General features: G+C 40.2%; 1 protein-coding gene across 1 annotated transcript; it reads right to left on the reverse strand.

Moving 5' to 3' along the window:
• Positions 1-1,244: 1,244 nt before the first annotated feature.
• Positions 1,245-17,568, reverse strand: C8H5orf15 (chromosome 8 C5orf15 homolog). Its single transcript, XM_065409485.1, has 3 exons — positions 17,288-17,568; positions 4,876-5,444; positions 1,245-3,370 (listed from the first exon to the last, which is right to left on the reverse strand). Exons 1-3 carry the CDS (start codon positions 17,409-17,411, stop codon positions 3,239-3,241), a joined length of 825 nt encoding a protein of 274 aa, XP_065265557.1. The 5' UTR covers positions 17,412-17,568; the 3' UTR covers positions 1,245-3,238.
• Between the last annotated feature and the right edge of the window lie 333 nt (positions 17,569-17,901).

Below are 17,901 nucleotides of genomic sequence, written 5' to 3' on the forward strand. Positions count from 1 at the left end.
AACCTAAATGTGGAGTGTAGCCCAGGTCTGAGATCAAGCCTGCTTGGGCACAGCATGTTCTCTCCCCCAACACAGAGATGAGAAGAAACTGGACCAAACTGAGCGTCAGCTAGAGAGGCTTAAGGGGAATAGGACTCTTGTGTTAACCCATTTTCCTAAATGCTGTGTTCCTTTTGGCAATAAAATGCTACTTTGTTGTAATGATGCTCTTTTTGAGTCACTTTAAATGCAGACCCCCAAAGCAAATGGGCTTACTGGTGCCAAATGGAGTTTAGCCTGTCCTGTTAATGTTCTGGGAAAAAAGGAGGGCTGCAGCCCAGAGATCCAGTTTAACAGTAGGTCAACCACATAGTTCCTCGGAGAGTGAAGGAAGCCAGGCCTGTTACATGATGGACTGAAAAGGAGTCTAAGGTGAAGTTTACACTGGAACGATGACACAGATGCACACATATTTGATCCTTCACACTTGAACCATCTTTGATGAATCAGTTACCCCAAAGACATTGTAAATCTTGGTCTGTCAGCTAACCATAGTGCATAAGAATTCATTCAGGACGACTACCAACTTTTTTTGTTTAATTAACAAACCACCCCAGAGAACCCACCAAACTCACTTTATGTGCAAATTTTTGGCTTTCAAAGTGTAGTTCTTAAGCCAGAAGGGAAGGAATAATCATGAAGCTCAGAATGTTTTGGGGAGGGGGAACTACTTGTAATTAATAGAACTTTGAAATTGACCAAATTTTCTTGTAAGTCATTAGAAGATTCAAGTTTTACTGAATTTGTGTGCTGAACATTTGGGACAGATAAGCTACATTTTGTACATAAAAACAGATGGGACACTTGTACTTTAAATGCAAAACCAAAAAACAATCTCAACTATTGCATCACAATGACTGTCACAAAATGAGGAATGCACATTTTTGAAGAAAAAAAAAGATAGTATTGTCATAACTGTTATAGTTTTAATCATTTACATTTCAAGACACCATTCTTAGTCTCTTAAGAATAAGATATGGCTGGTTAGTTTGCCATCTCATTTTCCCCAGAAAGCATTTGCTATAATACAGGCAAAGAATGCATATCTTGTAATAGGATATTGTTTTTTCAGCCCTTCTGAGTGGGGAATAATTATAGCAGGCCTAATTAAAGCTATGGTTTACCAGTAAAGCTGAGAACTGTACTTCACAGAACTGAGGATGACTCAAATGGAAAGAGAAAGTAATGCATCCATGAACTCCACAAACAAAACAAAAATATATGTATTTTGTTACTGTTTCAATACAAATTTAACGTATCAGTGTTATGGCTTGGACACTTTCTCTCCTTCCCCCCATATTCTGAAAACTATAGTTAAGGTGGGTTTAAAATAACCTACCTGACCATTTTTCTAATTTGTTATTCTTACACATTTATACTGGAAAAAAAATAACAGTGATACTACACAAGGTGACACTTATTGAAAACCTGACTCCACAAGACTTGGTTGAGATGAATGGCAGCTGAGGTGCTGGAAAGTGCAAATCGTTTGTCACACATACCATGCCTATATAATCATATAAAGGATTCCATATGGAGTGAATCCACACATAATGAATGGCAAAAACAGTTGTTTTGAGTGCCAAAAGATAGTTTGCAATGCTCTGTTCAACCCTAAACAGAAGATAAATTATTCACTGTCACTGGAATATGCTACTTAACATGAACATGTTCAAACTGATCAAGTTATTATAAAAAAGAAACTTGTATTCTTCCCATTTATTTTAAAAACATTATTCAAAATATTACGTGAAACAAGTCCAAATATGATAAAAATTACTGCAAGAAAATAGTTCTGGCATATTCTTTAGGCTTCACTTTCTTATGGTTATCAAAAGAAAGCATGTAACTGTAGGAATTTACTATTTATGAACTATTTCACCCATAACATATCATGCCATCACAACTCTTCTCATGCGAACATCTGTAAAGTTTTGACTTTTTTCAAAACAGTACATTACCACTTGTATACCGAGTCATTAATTGTGGTTCTTAGTCACCATTATTTAGATATTTATCAGCTCTGAAAATTAAATCACACAATGTACAAAAAGGAAAACTATGAAATTGTATATTTTACATCTCATGGAAAAACAAATAGCTGAACTACATAGGACAAGGTAAAAAACCAAACATACCAATAACTTGCTGTACACCTAATTCACATGTAAAATTAATTCTCTCAAAATTAAATCAAGGTGCAGTGTTGTCCATAGATCATGGCAACCCATACGCTTTTAATTTCTACCCCACCTGCCAATTACTTGTGTTTAGGATATCATCAAAAACAATCAATCACTCTTACATTCCCAGACTTAACATGTTTGTAGTATACAAGAAACCACATGATTGCATACCATAACTGCCTTAAAATTCAGGGGAAATTTTTGTTGCACTTGCCTGCTAGGTATATTTTTATTTTATAAACAATTACACTATGAAGCTTATTTCCAATTCACTAATCTTAAAAGATAGATGAAGTTTCCATAAGCATAGTTACAGAGTAAATCTTGGGTAATCAAGAAACAGCAATACTGTCATACAAACCTGGGATATTCCAAAGAAATGTAAGGTATAACTTGATTTCAAGTCATGCTTGGTACATAATTATTGTAAAATACTTTACTGAATGAAGCATCTAGAGAAGAATATCAGCATAAAGCTTGTCACATAAGGTAGCGTAACGTGAGAAGAGTCTGAGTTAGCCAAAAGATATCTAGAAGAAAGTTTTGGAGCACTAAGCAATCTATACATGGAAAAAATATTTTTGAACTGTGTAAGATAGCAGGATTTATGAGCCATATTAATGATTTGCAGAAAGAGACAATTAATGTGATTCAGTGATGGCAGACTCAATTTATCAGATCTAAGATGTTTTATGCCCACATTTTTATATTAGCCCTGTTGGCATTGCTCTAGACAGAAGGAGAGGATGCACAAAATAAAATGAAATAAAGGAAAAAAACAAGTGAAATACATTGTTTAAATCTAGTTTCTGTACATGTGATTTGAAACTTGACTATCGACAAAGAATTTAATGCTAATAATACATGCCCTTTGTTTTACATGAGCTTTAATCTCAAACCCATCCAGGCAAGAGAGACCTCTCATTTCAGTACAAACTCTTTATGGCAGACACTGCACAACATTATATAAAAAGTCAGGCAAAGAAAATGACTAATTCAGCAAATTGATGCTTTTAAAAAATGTAATCATTGGTTATCTTCAGTGAAGGCATTGCTTCATTAACATTTTGATCTAAACGATGATATTCCACTGTTCTCGAGCAAAGACCATCACGCCACCTTCGGCTCTGGACCAATAAGAAGATCTGGAAGAAATCACAACCAATTTTGATACAGATGAAATGACAATGTGGTGCAAATGTTTCACTTTTGTCAGCTAATATAACAGCTACATTTGTAATCACACAGCCCCATCCAGAGCTACCAGCATGACAGTTGCTTGCTAAAATTCACAGTGCTATCTGTACTCGCCACGTATTCCTCCCCATAACTAATCCACTCACTGCTAACCCACCTCTTGTCCACACCAAGACTTCTCCCACTATTTGGCTAGCACAGGTACAGCTCCATAATGGCAAAAGCATTAGTATTAACAGCATTCAAGTTTTCAGCACAGTCAGTGTTAGGTAATGTTGGTAAAAACCTTTGGCTGATATACCCTGGAATTTACACTGTTATTGCCAGTGGGAGAATGCTGAAAAGATTCTGTAGTTTCAGCACTAGAGTATTTTCTGCTGCTACTCTCCAGCAATGAAGGAGCATGAAGTGGCAACCCAACCCAAGTCTGCGTAGTCTCAGCATCAAGCAGTAGTTATGGGAGTTGTGAAGACAGAAATCCCCATGTGTCTGTGCTGACACAGGAGAAAACCAAGATGAACATTTTCAACAGCACCTAGCAATTTAGTTCTTGGTCCAAGTCCTATTTCCAAACGTGTCATAGGCACTTCTGAAAATTTTACTTATACTCAGCAATGCAGTTGCTTTTAGCATAATATGGTGTTATAAGTTAGCCATGTTAGTTTCAGATCCAATAAAACAGAAGGCCAAATAATCAAAGTTAGCTAAAGGGATAAAGAAAAAGAGCGGGGAAAGAGAAACATATTTAAACTTCTTGGAGCATTACATTAAGAAAATGCACACAAGTTTGAAATAAAATGTAGGCTGTCATGTAATATCTTTAGATTCTGAAATAAGATAACACTGATTAGACTGGAGAAAAATGTGTCAATGGTGGTCTGATTGCATCATCTATTATCTACAGTCAGAGATATTTGTTAGAACTGCAAACAAAAGTAACCCAACATGCTAATTATCAAGTTGTGATAGGGCAAGGGTTAAATCCTAGGCATATCTACAGTTCAAAGATGGTCTCAAATTGTAAGCATTATCACTATCTCAGGAACATTCTTACTTTACTGAAAATTAAATTTTCCTTAAATTGAGGTTTATAATCCTGTGCAGACCCAAAATTAGTTCATCAATCACCTTCATTCAACTTTCCCTTGATCTTATTTCTAGAAACCATATATTCCATCATAGCATATTACTGAACTGATTGATTCCTGATGTTATCATTTAATTGATTTTTCCCAACCTAAAATGCTTGTAGTTCTAAATTAGCTTGCTTTTTTGTACAGATATTAATGATCTGCATATTAAGATCACAAAACAGAATACTGTTTGTAAGTGTACTTAGACCTTAGCACAACTAAGTAGTTTTTATAAAAAAAAGTTGTTCAAGGTTTCAAAGCAAAAATTACTTTGAAATATTACAGTGGAATTTTTCATCTCACTTTCACAGTATACCTACCTTTCTCTTATTATGATATGTGATATAAACAACAGCTACTAAGAAGGCAATAATAACCAGGTGGAAAAAGAAATGGGTGTCTTCTTCCAATCCTGAGACAGAGTCCTTTATCTTGGCATCAAGAGATTTCATGTGCTCATTATAACTGCCAAAGCTATCAGTCTCCTCATCTTCCAGCAAATCTAGGTCTGTATTATATCTGGAATTGGGCGTCACCTCATAAGGGCCATAGTCATCACGCCCATCAGGCTCCATAGTTTCTTTTGCTGTTGGTGGTGAACTATTCAGTATGTCTTTGAAGTCTGTTAGGAGACCCTCTTCCTCAATTTTAGTATCTTCAGAAGCATCCACATCAATTTGTGAAATGGGGCTAACAGATGTGGAATGAGTTGTAACAGATGTGGCTGGGTCATCCTTCACGATAGCTGATCCAAGTGTGACAATATTACTGACTTTAAGAGTTGCGGAGGATTGTTTTTTTGTTGTAGTTATCAAAGTGGGCAGACTGGGTGTTGAAATCTGAGATGTATTTAACACTTCACTGTCATTTTTAGGAGCATCTGCAGTAGCTGGGGGAAGGGAGAAAAGACATTTATTCTGTGTTTGTTATTGTTCTTTAGATTTGTGTACAAACATACTCACTAAGTCTCTTGACTTATTTTACAAGGAAGTCATACCACAATGGACTAGGTCCATTTTGGAGTGCAACGATTTTATGGATTTTAAAAAACCCAAGAGGCAGATAAAATTTCCCAATCTACCATAGCACACACAAGTGTTAGCAAAGAAGAGATAGATGCATTTACAAATTCACTCTGGACTGGTATTTAGAATAGAAGATCTCAATATTAAATTAAATTTTTAAAAAGTCTCTCATATTTACTTCCACAGAACCAAAACTCAAGTCTATCAACCTCAGAAACCACTTTTCACCTTTAAGTGAAAAATGGATTTAGTTTCAATAACTCATTTTAAAAGACCCACATGAATCAAGAGAAACCAGGAACTTGAAAGCTTAGCCTGACACTTCACCTGCAGATCAAACTGTTTTCTTTTCACTTCGCCCACCAATCTAAGTTACTGAACTATCAGCACTAACCTTTGATTGTCCTTATTTTCAGTGTGTGTCATGATATTGAAGGTGATATGCAAAGCAACAAAGTGCCTCGTATTCTTATGGTGTCAATGTTGGGTTAAAAAAAAAAAAAAAAAAAACACCACCCTACAGAAACATCAGAGTTTTTGAGACTCGCAAAAAGTCCTGGCTAGGACATGTGACTGCATCTTCTGCACCTTTCCCAGAAGGATCTCAAGAAAGTGCGTAATTCCCTTAAGTGGTAACAAAAAAATGCAGATACCTGCGATGATACATGTGGATACAAATATGGAGGTATACCTAGAAGATAGTAGTAATCTTTGGAGAACCTGGAATATGACATTAAAGCTTGAGGATGAAACCTAAGGTGCACTTGGCATCCCATTCCCACTCACCTAGGGGCCAGGAAAGCTGCAACTCAGGTTTCAACCTGCACCTGTAGTGTTATTTTCCTGCTCCTCTAAGACTGCAAAACTCCTCACTCCCTAGGGTGTAGCTTGAAGAGATTCTTAGGAGGGGAGAATTTGCATTCCACTCACACCCAGGTACTTCCTAGGAAATCCACTTCAAAGGGCTTTTTGGAACAATACATGTGAAGTTCCTAATAACTTCCAGAGTAATCTTGTCTTCCTGCTAAAGAAGTTCCATACAATCTCACAGTAGAACATAAAAATTTGAATTTTTAATACAATTAACCCCAAAAAGATAATAAACTTATTCAATAAGGTTTAACTTAATTCAATACAAATTAATTCAGGATATTGCACAAAATGGTCAGTATGTCACACCACTGTCTTCCACCAGAAGTATATAAATTAGCACAAATCAAGACCACCACTAACTTACTCCATAAAGAAATGATATATCTGCTTAAACCATGAACACTATCTGGAAGGTCAGCAAAAATGATGAAAAAGATTGCACTTATAGAAGAAATGAAGAATTAATCTATTAATAAATGTAATTTACAGCCAAGGAATCACAATTCACCTCAAAATTACAGCTTTTACAGGGCCCCCGTTTCCCACTTCATCAATGTTTTCCAGTGAAAAAGGAAAATTTGTTTTCATCTGAGAATTTCCTTTCTTGAATTCCTCATGATCACAAGAGTGGGTTTTTCCACTCTCTCGTAAGTGATCAGGGGGAAAAAACGACCCCTTGTCCTGGCTAGGACATGTGACTGCATCTTCTGCACCTTTCCCAGAAGGATCTCAAGAAAGTGTGTAATTCCCTTAAGTGGTAACAAAAAAATGCAGATACCTGCGATGATACATGTGGATACAAATATGGAGGTATACCTCTTTCAGTCCTTTTGATGAGGAAATCCCAACAGAATAAGGCAGGTATTAGAATCATGGAAGAGACCTCAAGAAGTCAAGTCCGGCCCCTGCGCCAATACAGGACTAAACAAACCTGGGCCACCCCAACAGGGGTTTGTCCAATCTATTCTTAAAAACCTCCAATGATGGGGGTTCTACAACCTCACCTTGGAAGCCTATTCCAGAGCTTACTACCCTTATTAGTTTCCCTAATAGCTAACCTAAATCTCCCTTACTGCAGATTAGCCCATTACTTTTTGTCCAACTTCAGTGGACATGGAGAACAGCTGATCACAGTTCTCTTTATAACAGCACTTAACATATTCGAAAACTTATCTCGTCCCCTCTCAGTCTTCTTTGCCCAAGATTAAACTTTTTTTTTTTTTTTTTTTTTCCAAAGAAAAACCTTACCTTATCATTCAGATTTTTTTTACATGTTTTATCATTTTTGTTGCCCTCCCCTGGACTCTCTAATTTGTCTAAATCTTTCCTAAAGTGTGGCGCCCAGAACAGGTCAGAGTACTCCAGTTGAGGCCTCACTACTGCAAACAAGAGTGGACAATTATCTCCCATGTCTTACATACAAGACTCCTGTAGTATTACAGAATACTTAGCGGAAAGCACCTTGGTGCAGGGCCTATCCATCTCTTTGTTTTACTTTTGTATCATGCTTAGCACAATGGGGTCCTGGTCCATTGCTAGGACCTCTGGTAATACAAATAATAAATAAATAATAATAATAATAAAAATGTCCCCAGCTTTCTCCGGCACATTTAAATTCTCAGAGTTACTGAGAAGCCTAGCAAGACAGAAAAGCCACATTGTGCTAGGTTGCAGGTATGATGAACACAGTACATTTCTTAGACTTGGCCTTCCCTTTTTTTCCCCTCTTTGTTGCGATCTTTGACCCAGGTGGCAGATGGAGGAAGGAAGAGTACCTAAGCCCAAAGTACCTCAAACCCAAAGTCCCAAAAAGAGAAATCTGGGAAAGACTCAGAAGGGGCTGTCCTGTTCTCTGGGTAGAACAAAGGTCTGGCCTACCTCCAATCATCCAAACGAGAAGAGAAGCCCACTATTAAGACTGTGAGATAGAAAGGGAGCAAGAAATTATTTTCACCGCTTGCAAGTAGCTCTGAAGCTATGTATAAGCAGCACAAGCGCTAAAGGACACTGTCAATGCTTACAAGGCTTAAAACGATCAAGAACCCAAATTGAAAAGACCAGAGCATTGATTTTTTCCAGAGTCTGACCCATTTAAGAAAATAATCAGCACTCTGATATTATCATCTGACTTTATATAATTATTGGTGTCCCAGCTAAACATTCTAAACAGGCACTGGGTTCGTGTGATGTGCACACTATGCCTTCACCCTGCAAATGTGCTCAACTGCCAAGACAATGAAATTAGTCTAGGAAAAAATGTTGCTTTGCCTGCTTTATGACTGGTGGTAAAAAGGTCTTTACTCATCAAACTATGAATTCACTAACAATGTTAAAGGGCAGAGGTCACATGACTATATATAAGCACACAGAAAACTGATACAGAAGTTATATTTTAAGAGGGATTAAGACGTTTTTCTTTATTTCCACTTTCAGCAGTTTTACTGTTCAATATTTTTGTGTGTTTGCAATGGAAGTGTTTAGCAGGTTTACAACATAGTACTAAAAACCACATACCAAGCCATTTAACAAAGTAGCAAATTTCACTGCATTTATTCGTAGTATATTTTTCTTTGTTAATGATTGTGCTGTTCAAGGCATGTCACATGAAATAAAGTTGACTGACTTATAATGATCTACTTTTTACTCCACATTAAAATGTTAAAGTGCCTTTCTTGAAAGCTGCAATAAACTGCATTTATCTGTGCTCCGAGTTTTAGGGAAACTATTATGAAAAATTCTGTCAAAAGACTTCCTTGGCATGTGACAATAACTTTCGGTTGCTACAGAGGATAACTTAGCGCAATTTTTTAAGCATGTCAGCAAAACTTCACTACTCACTAGATTTTAAACCAAGTACAACTAATAAAATTACTCTATATATTTCACGTCAAAACTAATCAGTCTGACAATATCAGCAGTAGACTTTACTTTTTAAAAGTTTTCATGTCTACTGCAGAAATCTTAATAAAATACTCTGATTCACCTGTATTAGCATACCCTTACAGTGTCCAGGATCACAATTTTGTAACAAGTATATAGATTACACTAAAAAAAAACAAAAAACTTAAAAGTGGAACATAGGAACTGCAAGATTGGATCAGCGCCACGATCGAGTCCAGTATCCTCTGTCGTAGTAGTCAGTACCAAATGCTTCAGAGGAAGGCATAAGAATTCTGCGGATGCAGGTATCAGATAAACCTGGCCCCCACATTTGGTCTCAAATGGATCTCTAATAGTTAGAGATTGTAAGCCTTTGTGTTTCAGGGCATAAGCCAAAGTCATAAGAATATTTATATTATTAGAGTTTGGAAGACTTATTGTTTAGAATAAACTAAGTTGGCAGCGTCTCTACATTCTGTATGAAAAAAAAAAACCAATACATTTCAAGCCAGAACCTTTGATTCAAAGTGATTTTGGGTGGGATTTTTATAGTTTAAAAAAAAAAAATATATATATATATATATATATATATATATATATATATATATATATATATATATATGATTGAGTGACCTAGAAGCACAAGTCTCAGTGAAAGTCAATGGAACTCATACTCCTGAGTGAAATTTTTTTGGTGAATATTAAATTCACTGAAAAATGCATTTTTCAGAGCACTGAAACTATTTGTGATTTCGGGTAGAATTCAGCAGTTTCTGAAATGCAGAACCATTTCATTTTGACAATTTCAAAACAAAACATTTTGAAGTTTCATTCTGAAATGAAGTTTTCTTTTGAAATGTATCTAACCAAAAAAGGGTGAAAAACACCAAAAAAGACCCCCAAAAATTATTTCAGGTGTAACTAAATATTTGCTCTGACGCTACACAAAATGAGGGAAGAGGGCAAGTTTAGTTTTGAAACGAACCAAAATTTTGGAATTTTTCCATTTGCCGCCCCCCCCAAAAAAACCTGAAAAATCCACTATTTATTCAGCTCTACCACTTAGGGCAGAGGTGGGCAAACTACGGCCTGCGGGCCACACCCTCCTGCCCGGCCCCTGAGCTCCTGGCCCGGGAGGCTAGCCCCCGCTGCCCCTCCCCCGCTGTTCCCCCTCCCCCGCAGCCTCAGCTCACTGAGCTGCTGGCGCAATGCTCTGGGCGGCAGGGCTGCTAGCTCTTGCCAGGCCGCGGCTCTGCAGCTGTGCTGCCTGACCCAGTGCTCTGTGCTCCGCGGTGGCGTAGCTGATTCAAGCTGGGCGGCGCAGCTGCCTATCCTGGGGCTCTGGGCGGCGCAGCTGTAGCGCCGCCAGCCACTGGTGCTCCAGACAGCAGAGAGGGTGGGGCTGGATAGAGGGCAGGGGAGTTCGGGGTGGTGGTCAGGGGTGTGGATGGGGTCAGGGCAGTCAGAGGGCAGGAAACAGGGGAGTTGAATGGGGGTAGGGGTCCCGGGGGGGCAGTTAGGAAAGAGAGGTGGGGTTGGATGGGGCGGTGGGGGGCAGTCAGGGGCAGGGATTCCAGGGGCAGTCAGGGAGAAGGGGTGGTTGGATGGGGGCAGGGGTCCCGGGGGGGGGGGGGAGGGCAAGTCAGTTAGGAGGGGAGGGGTTGGATGGGGCAGCGGGGGGCAGTCAGGGGCGGGGGGTCCGCGGGCAGTCAGGGGACAGGAAACGGGGGGGTTAGGTGGGGGGCCGTCAGGGGGTCGGATAGGGAGCGGGGGCTGGGCCACGCCTGGCTGTTTGGGGAGGCAGTCTCCCCTAACCGGCCCTCCATACAATTTTGGAAACTCGATATGGCCCTCAGGCCAAAAAGTTTGCCCGCCCCTGACTTAGGGCCTTGTCTAAACTAAAAAGCGTTTGCCAGTATACTGGCAAACCCTCAGAGCAGAGACAAACTCCTTCAGATGGTAAAAAAGTTTTTTGCCATTCACCCCCCCCCCCCCCCCCAAAATAAGCTATACAACATGAAGTCCTGGATTGAGATGCATCTGATTACAGAAAATCCCATTTCCCTCTGTAAGGAAAAAAAAAAAAAAGCTCATAATGGCTAATAGGCCTAAATGTGCAAGATAATCAAAGTTCTCAACACCTTGTAGGATCAGACCATAAAACTGCTCATGTTTATGGCACTTTACCTCTAGCACAAAATATTAGGAGACTGCTTAAAAAATAAAGTCACATTATGTTCTGCAGCTTGAAAAATCATTTGGCATGCCAAAAATCACATAGGAATGTATGTTCTAAAACAGTGCCATTATTTATGGTTATTTAATAATTTATTAGTTCTTTGGCATGTTGGAAAATTACAAACTTTGGCACCTAAAATATCTAGCCACTTTTTGTCAGATTACTTATCAATAACATGTCATACAAACGGTAGAATGAATCAAGTTACTCACAGACCCATGTACATTTATAAAGGACTAAAGCTGAACAAACTACTCTTTGTTTATATGGCAAACTTTTCCAACATGAAATAGGCTTTAACCAATTGTAAAAACAAAAAACCCTCAAGTAACCAAAGTTGAGCTAGACATCATGGAGCCTTCTAGCTTCTAAAATAAAGGAAAGTCACAAACAATCTAGTCTTGACTACAGAGGTACCATTTACCAAATATAAGGGAACTATTTCTTTAAACTATTACCTTTGCTACTAGTGATGGAATTTTACATAAATTTTAGAATTTTTTTTAGTTTTTACTTGCAGAAAAAAATAAATGCTTGGTTGGTGATGCCAAGATGAGCATCCCCCATGTCTAAAGCTACAGTTCTGCCAGGAAATCCATCAATGCCCTATTTCTGTTAGCTGGCACTGTAACTGATGGCATTAAACCTGAAAGACTTGCGGTGTGGACAGTCACATCTTATGTGAATGCCTCAAAACAAAAAAAATCATTACACTTAAAGGCTTCGATAGAGAGCCAACAGGTCACAAGAAAGAAGTCAATACACAGAGCCACTAAATTTCTCCCACATTATTCCATCAGAACAGATGATTCATTCAACCAAGACTTATACCATATGATAAGTTTACAGTAAGATCAAATGGTGTGTTATTGAGACATTCACACAGGTCACACACTGTGACAAAGTCTGACAAGGAAGTCAGTATAGCCACTGAAAATGCCTTACCTTTTTGTAAGCAGAGAGCACAATACACGTTATATGAAGAAATTGGAAAAGAGGAAATATGGCTTACTGTGCAAGGCATTTCCTTTTAGATCTGTTTGTATATTCTTTTAAAGGAGATATTTAAGAAGAGACACCATCAACTTGAAATCTAGTCAATAAAAACAAATACAATAAAAATAATTCCTCCTCCTTATGACAGATATTGCAACCCCATGCAACATCTTGGGAACCATGTTTATTAAGTTTATACATCTCCAGGAGAAGAGCGTCGACACAGCTCGACCAGGAACTAAAACCAGTGGGGGGTATTTAAGGCGAATCACTTAAGTCAGGTTATAACCACCTCTAGAGAGGTACCACCCCTTCGGAAGCCAACAGGAAAATCTTTTGATCTAAATGGCTGGATTTAAACTGACTCAGGGCCTTCTTTCTGAACCTCCAAATAGGCAAGACCTTTTATCCAATGGAGGCTCTGACCCTTGCAGAAGGGCTGGAAAGAGTTTGGCCTACCAGGGCCTCATATGACTGAGCAGTGACATCTGGTAAACTTTTAGAACGCATATAGGAACTTTTATTGTTTTTATATTTGTTTTCTCTTTAATTCTTTTACCTTAAGAATAAAGATCTTTGCTTACAAAGAGCAAGGTACCTTGTAACTGCTAGCAATACCTTGTTCATAGCCTTCAGAGAGAAAACAAAGCACTGGTGTTGGCCTTTAGGTAGACTAGCTTGCTGGGGATATTGCTGTATAAGGCGAGGAGCTCCGCAGCCTTAAAACCCCAGGCAAGAGGGAGACAGACACAGGTCTCCACCCAAGAGAGGTGATGGCTGGGAGCCAGAAACCTTAAGTGGGTATCCTTGAGGGACCACAGAGGGGGAAGACACGTGCAGTTACTCTGAAAGTGAGACACCCCTGAATCTCCCTGCTATTTCTGTGAGGTTCACAAAGACAGTTTCCTATTTTTAAGAATGTTTCTCTGTCCCTTGTTGTTTATCTTTCACACAAAATGGGGGGAACGGACTATATGTTGTTGGACAAAATAAAATGGAAAAGAGAAGCTCATTAATCACTTTCAATTGTAATAATGTTACATTAGATGCAACCACCGTAGACAAAAAAAAAAAAAAATCAGAAAGAATTGTGACAGTTAAGTTGACTGTGTCCCTTCAAGTAAACTGTATGGCATACTGTACTAGGATCATATGGAGGTCTTTTCTGGAGATGCAGAGTATTGTTGACTATTGGCTCTAAAATGATTAAGACATTTAAAATTCATAGCATAGCAGTTGAATTATAATCAACTTTTTGGTTTAGGAATGTAAACAGAGGTCTAACCCAACACAACAATGCTCTGCAGCCAGTGATGACATTAACAATTCATGCCATATCTTATAACTTTTATTCACATGCACAGTGAAATAAAATACCTAATTTATTTGCTGCCACTACACGTGGAATGGTATTTAAAGTCAGAGACACGAATATATGTGAGTGCGGTGAGGTGCAAACCATGAAGCACCGGCTTGCTTGCTGACTCTTTGGGGAGACCTGGATGGAGGACCTTGCTGCAGTGACAGAAAGAACCATCACTTGTGCACGGGTCTGGAAAAACATCTAGTTCGTGAAAAAGGGCACGAGAAAACAAAGTCGTCAAAGGTAAAAAACTTTTCAGGGCCTGGGCCATGTCTTCATGCGTTTGCACAACACCTAACATGAGGAGGCCCTACATATAAATTGAAGTGTATCACTTTACATTTGTTCATGCTGTAAGACAAATTTATTCGTTTGTATTTTCACCTCAAAATATACCTTTTTAGCTCACTGCATGAGAGAAGCTTATAAAAGTCTGCTTCTCAACTGAATTTATATGGGTGGATCCTGCACTGAAGTCAATAGGGCTGAATTGACTTGGATGAAAAAATTAGGGAAGAGTTGCAAAAAATTAATTTTATCCAGTTTCCTATTTGTAGTTACTGGTCACAGGATATGCTGGGCAGCTAACACTGGGAAGTGACCTCACCAGATAGAGTAGGATTTTGATGTATCCTGAGGTAATTGCTAAAACAAATGAAATGCAAATATAGCAGAAGTTAGTTTTCCCTTTGAACTATCCAGTTTTGTACATCCTCGCATTTTTAATTCTCAAAAAATGAGTGGTTTTGAAAATGAAATCTTCCTAAAGCCTACATATATGCAGAAGACAAGAAGTTCTTATTAACCAGAAATTATATTTACAAAAATGGACCTCCCTTTCAGAAATAAAACTATCAAGCAGTTACTACTATGTATGGTATAAAGCATTTGACTTTTAAGAACTCAAGTCATACTATTTGTGGAGTGATTTAGAAAATAGAGTTCTTTTCCCCCCCACAAGCTATTTTACATCAGTAAAACAGGTAAATTAAGGAATAACAAAGTTTAAAATTCTTGTTAAACATACATCATTCAATTGGCCATATATGTTTGAGCTGTGAACTCAGAGTCACACCTGGTCAGCTCTTTAAAAGGAAACTTAATCAAAGAAAACCCAGTTATTGTTAAAAGTGGCGTTGAGTCAGAAAGCATAAATCTTCTTTCTGTGTCTATGCTGATCACTGAATGGATGCCACAAAACAATCCTAGGGAGTGCTTATAGCCAGAAAGTCAGAATTTCAGTTTTATGTTTCCCTGAAAGATGGCACTTTTCCCAGAAGTTGGGATTTAACACCGAAGTCATAGCCTATTTACAAATGTAAATTATATTTTCCCAAAATGTATCTTGTAGTTTTGACTGGATAAAGTATTGTTCACCTTGCCTTGTACTGTTACATAGCATTGTTATGCAATGTCATATGGTAGTAGCTTTAACCTAGAGGTGGTTGCACTTCAGGGATTGGTTTGATGATCCATATTTATATAATCTGAGGTTCATACTGCCCCTTAACCTTCACCATGTACTTTTATCCAAAAGTCTCAGTCATTTTTATAATCAAATATAATCATGATTATTTGCATGGTTTCACACTGTGCGCAGCCTGCTGTAATCAGAAAAGCACCATGTAAACAGTGTGTTCATATTTATCTCTAGGAATATTTAACTTTTTAAAAATATTGTAAAGGCATACTTTGTGCATAGGACAATGCTGTTAAATTAAGCAGTCTGTCAGCATTCCATATTCAGTGGAATGCACAACATTAAAAGCAACAAAGACAGGTTAAAACTAGATGTTGCTGAACAGAAACAAGGTGAGAAACATCTAATGTATCAGCTGATGGGAGTGACCTATATATTTACCAAGGCCTGGGGGGGAGGGGAGAGAGGAGAAGGGTGTCCTCCATTACTTGGAGCAGAAAAGAGCAACAAAAATGATTAAAGGTCTAGAAAACATGACCTATGAGGGAAAATTGAAAAAATTGAGTTTGTTTAGTCTGGAAAAGAGAAGACAGAGGGGACAAGATAACAGTTTTCAAGTACATAAAAGGCTGTTACAAGGAGAAGGGAGAAGAATTGTTCTTCTTAACCTCAGAGGATAGGACAAGAAGCAATGGTCTTAAACTATGGCAAGAGCAGTTTAGGTTGGACGTTAGGAAAAACTTCCTGTCAAGATGGTTAAGCACTGGAATAAGTTGCCTAGGGAGGCTGTCGAATCTCCATCATTGGAGATTTTTAAGAGCAGGTTAGACAAACACCCGTCAGGGATGGTCTAAATCAGTGTTTCTCAAACTGGATCGCCGCTTGTGTAGGGAAAGCCTCTGGCGGGCCGGGCCGGTTTGTTTACCTGCCCTGTCCGACCGATCGCGGCTCCCACTGGCCGCGGTTCGCCGCTGCAGGCCAATGGGAGCTGCTAGAAGCGGCGCGGGCCGAGGGACGTATTGGCCGCCGCTTCTAGCGGCTCCCATTGACCTGCAGCGGCGAACCGTGGCCAGTGGGAGCCGCAATCGGTCGGACCTGCGGACGGGGCAGGTAAACAAACCGCTACAGCCATGCCGCTAAAAGGCGCACAAAAACGTCCACCCCCAACAAACAGAAGCAGCTTTGTTGGCAGGAGAATGCTCCTGCCGACAAAGCGCTGTTCACACCAGCTCTTTGTGTCAGTAAAACTTTCGTCATTGGGTTTAACACCCCTGACCGACAAAAGTTTTGCCAATGAAATGCCAGTGTAGACAACGCCATACTGTAGAAAATGTTAAGTCTGCTCGTAAAGTTAATTGTGTGAGATTCCTGTCATCAACACCTCTCACTAGAGGGGACATAGCAACAGGAATCCTCCTAATTTTAATCAGGTAGGAGTTCACAGCACACAGCTTCCTGGGTTCTTCGCCATTCATGATGATACTGGAATAGAAGGGCACCTGCTGCAGATTTCCAAACTTCTGAACTCAAAAATGCTAAATTAAAGCCCCGAGAGGAAGGAAGGCAGGAAACGCAGATCTGGCCTAGCACGGGATGTGGGGGAGAAACTTCTCATTAAATCACACTTGAGTAAAATAAATGGAGTGTCTCCCCGATTTAAACATTTCAATAACGGAATAGGGGTCTCCTCCCCAGCCCTCGACAGGTGTCCCCGCTTCACCCCGAGCCCTTCTCTTACCTCTAGTGAGGTGGCTTCCCGAGGGCCTGTTTATCCACCGCAGCCCTCCCAGGCGCCTTCTTCTGACCCTCACTCCTCCGACCTCGGCGCCCCTCCCTGCCCAGGTTTCCCCCATTCACACCATCACCCCGGCCCCCCGGCCCAGGCAGCGCCTCCCCAGTCCCTTCCGCGGCCGGTGCCGGAGCCCCCCGCACTCACCATTGGTCGCCAGGCCGCAGGCCGGCAAAGCCAGGCCAACAAGCAGCAGGAGGAGGGAAAGGGCCCGGCCCGGCGGGGACGCCTCTCTCACAGCTGCCCGTATCCTCTCCCTGGCAGCGGCCATCTTTACGGACACGGTGGGGTGACGGGTTCGGAATCGGAACACAGACGTGGCTAGGTCCCGCCTATCGTTGCTAGGATGTGAGGTTCCGCGACGATGACGTATTCCCTCTTCCACCCCTAGGCGCTCTCAGAACGTCTCGCCCCTCCACCGTAACAGAGAAAAGGAAGGGACAGCGCATGCGCACCATAAGGAGCCTTACTGCGCAAGCGGCGTAGAAGGCTCCGCATACGCTTGTTTGAGGGGGCGGGAACTTCCGGGAAGACTCCACGGCGGCCGCTAAAGAGCTGGACTGCTAGTGCGCATGCGCCAGACAGGACGGGTTCTGTGTGGCGGTGCTTGGGCCGTTTATAGGGCTACGGCCGGCGGCGCGCGGCCCACCCGTGAGGAGGTTTGTTGCGGGGCTAAGCAGCGCCGCCCCCAGGGGCCCCTGGTTTCAGTGGCTGCTCCCTGCCTGGCCTGACTCGGGTGACTCTATTTTTCAAGGAAAAAC

The sequence above is a fragment of the Emys orbicularis genome, chromosome 8, assembly GCF_028017835.1.
Source record: "Emys orbicularis isolate rEmyOrb1 chromosome 8, rEmyOrb1.hap1, whole genome shotgun sequence".
NCBI classification, from domain to species: domain Eukaryota; kingdom Metazoa; phylum Chordata; order Testudines; family Emydidae; genus Emys; species Emys orbicularis.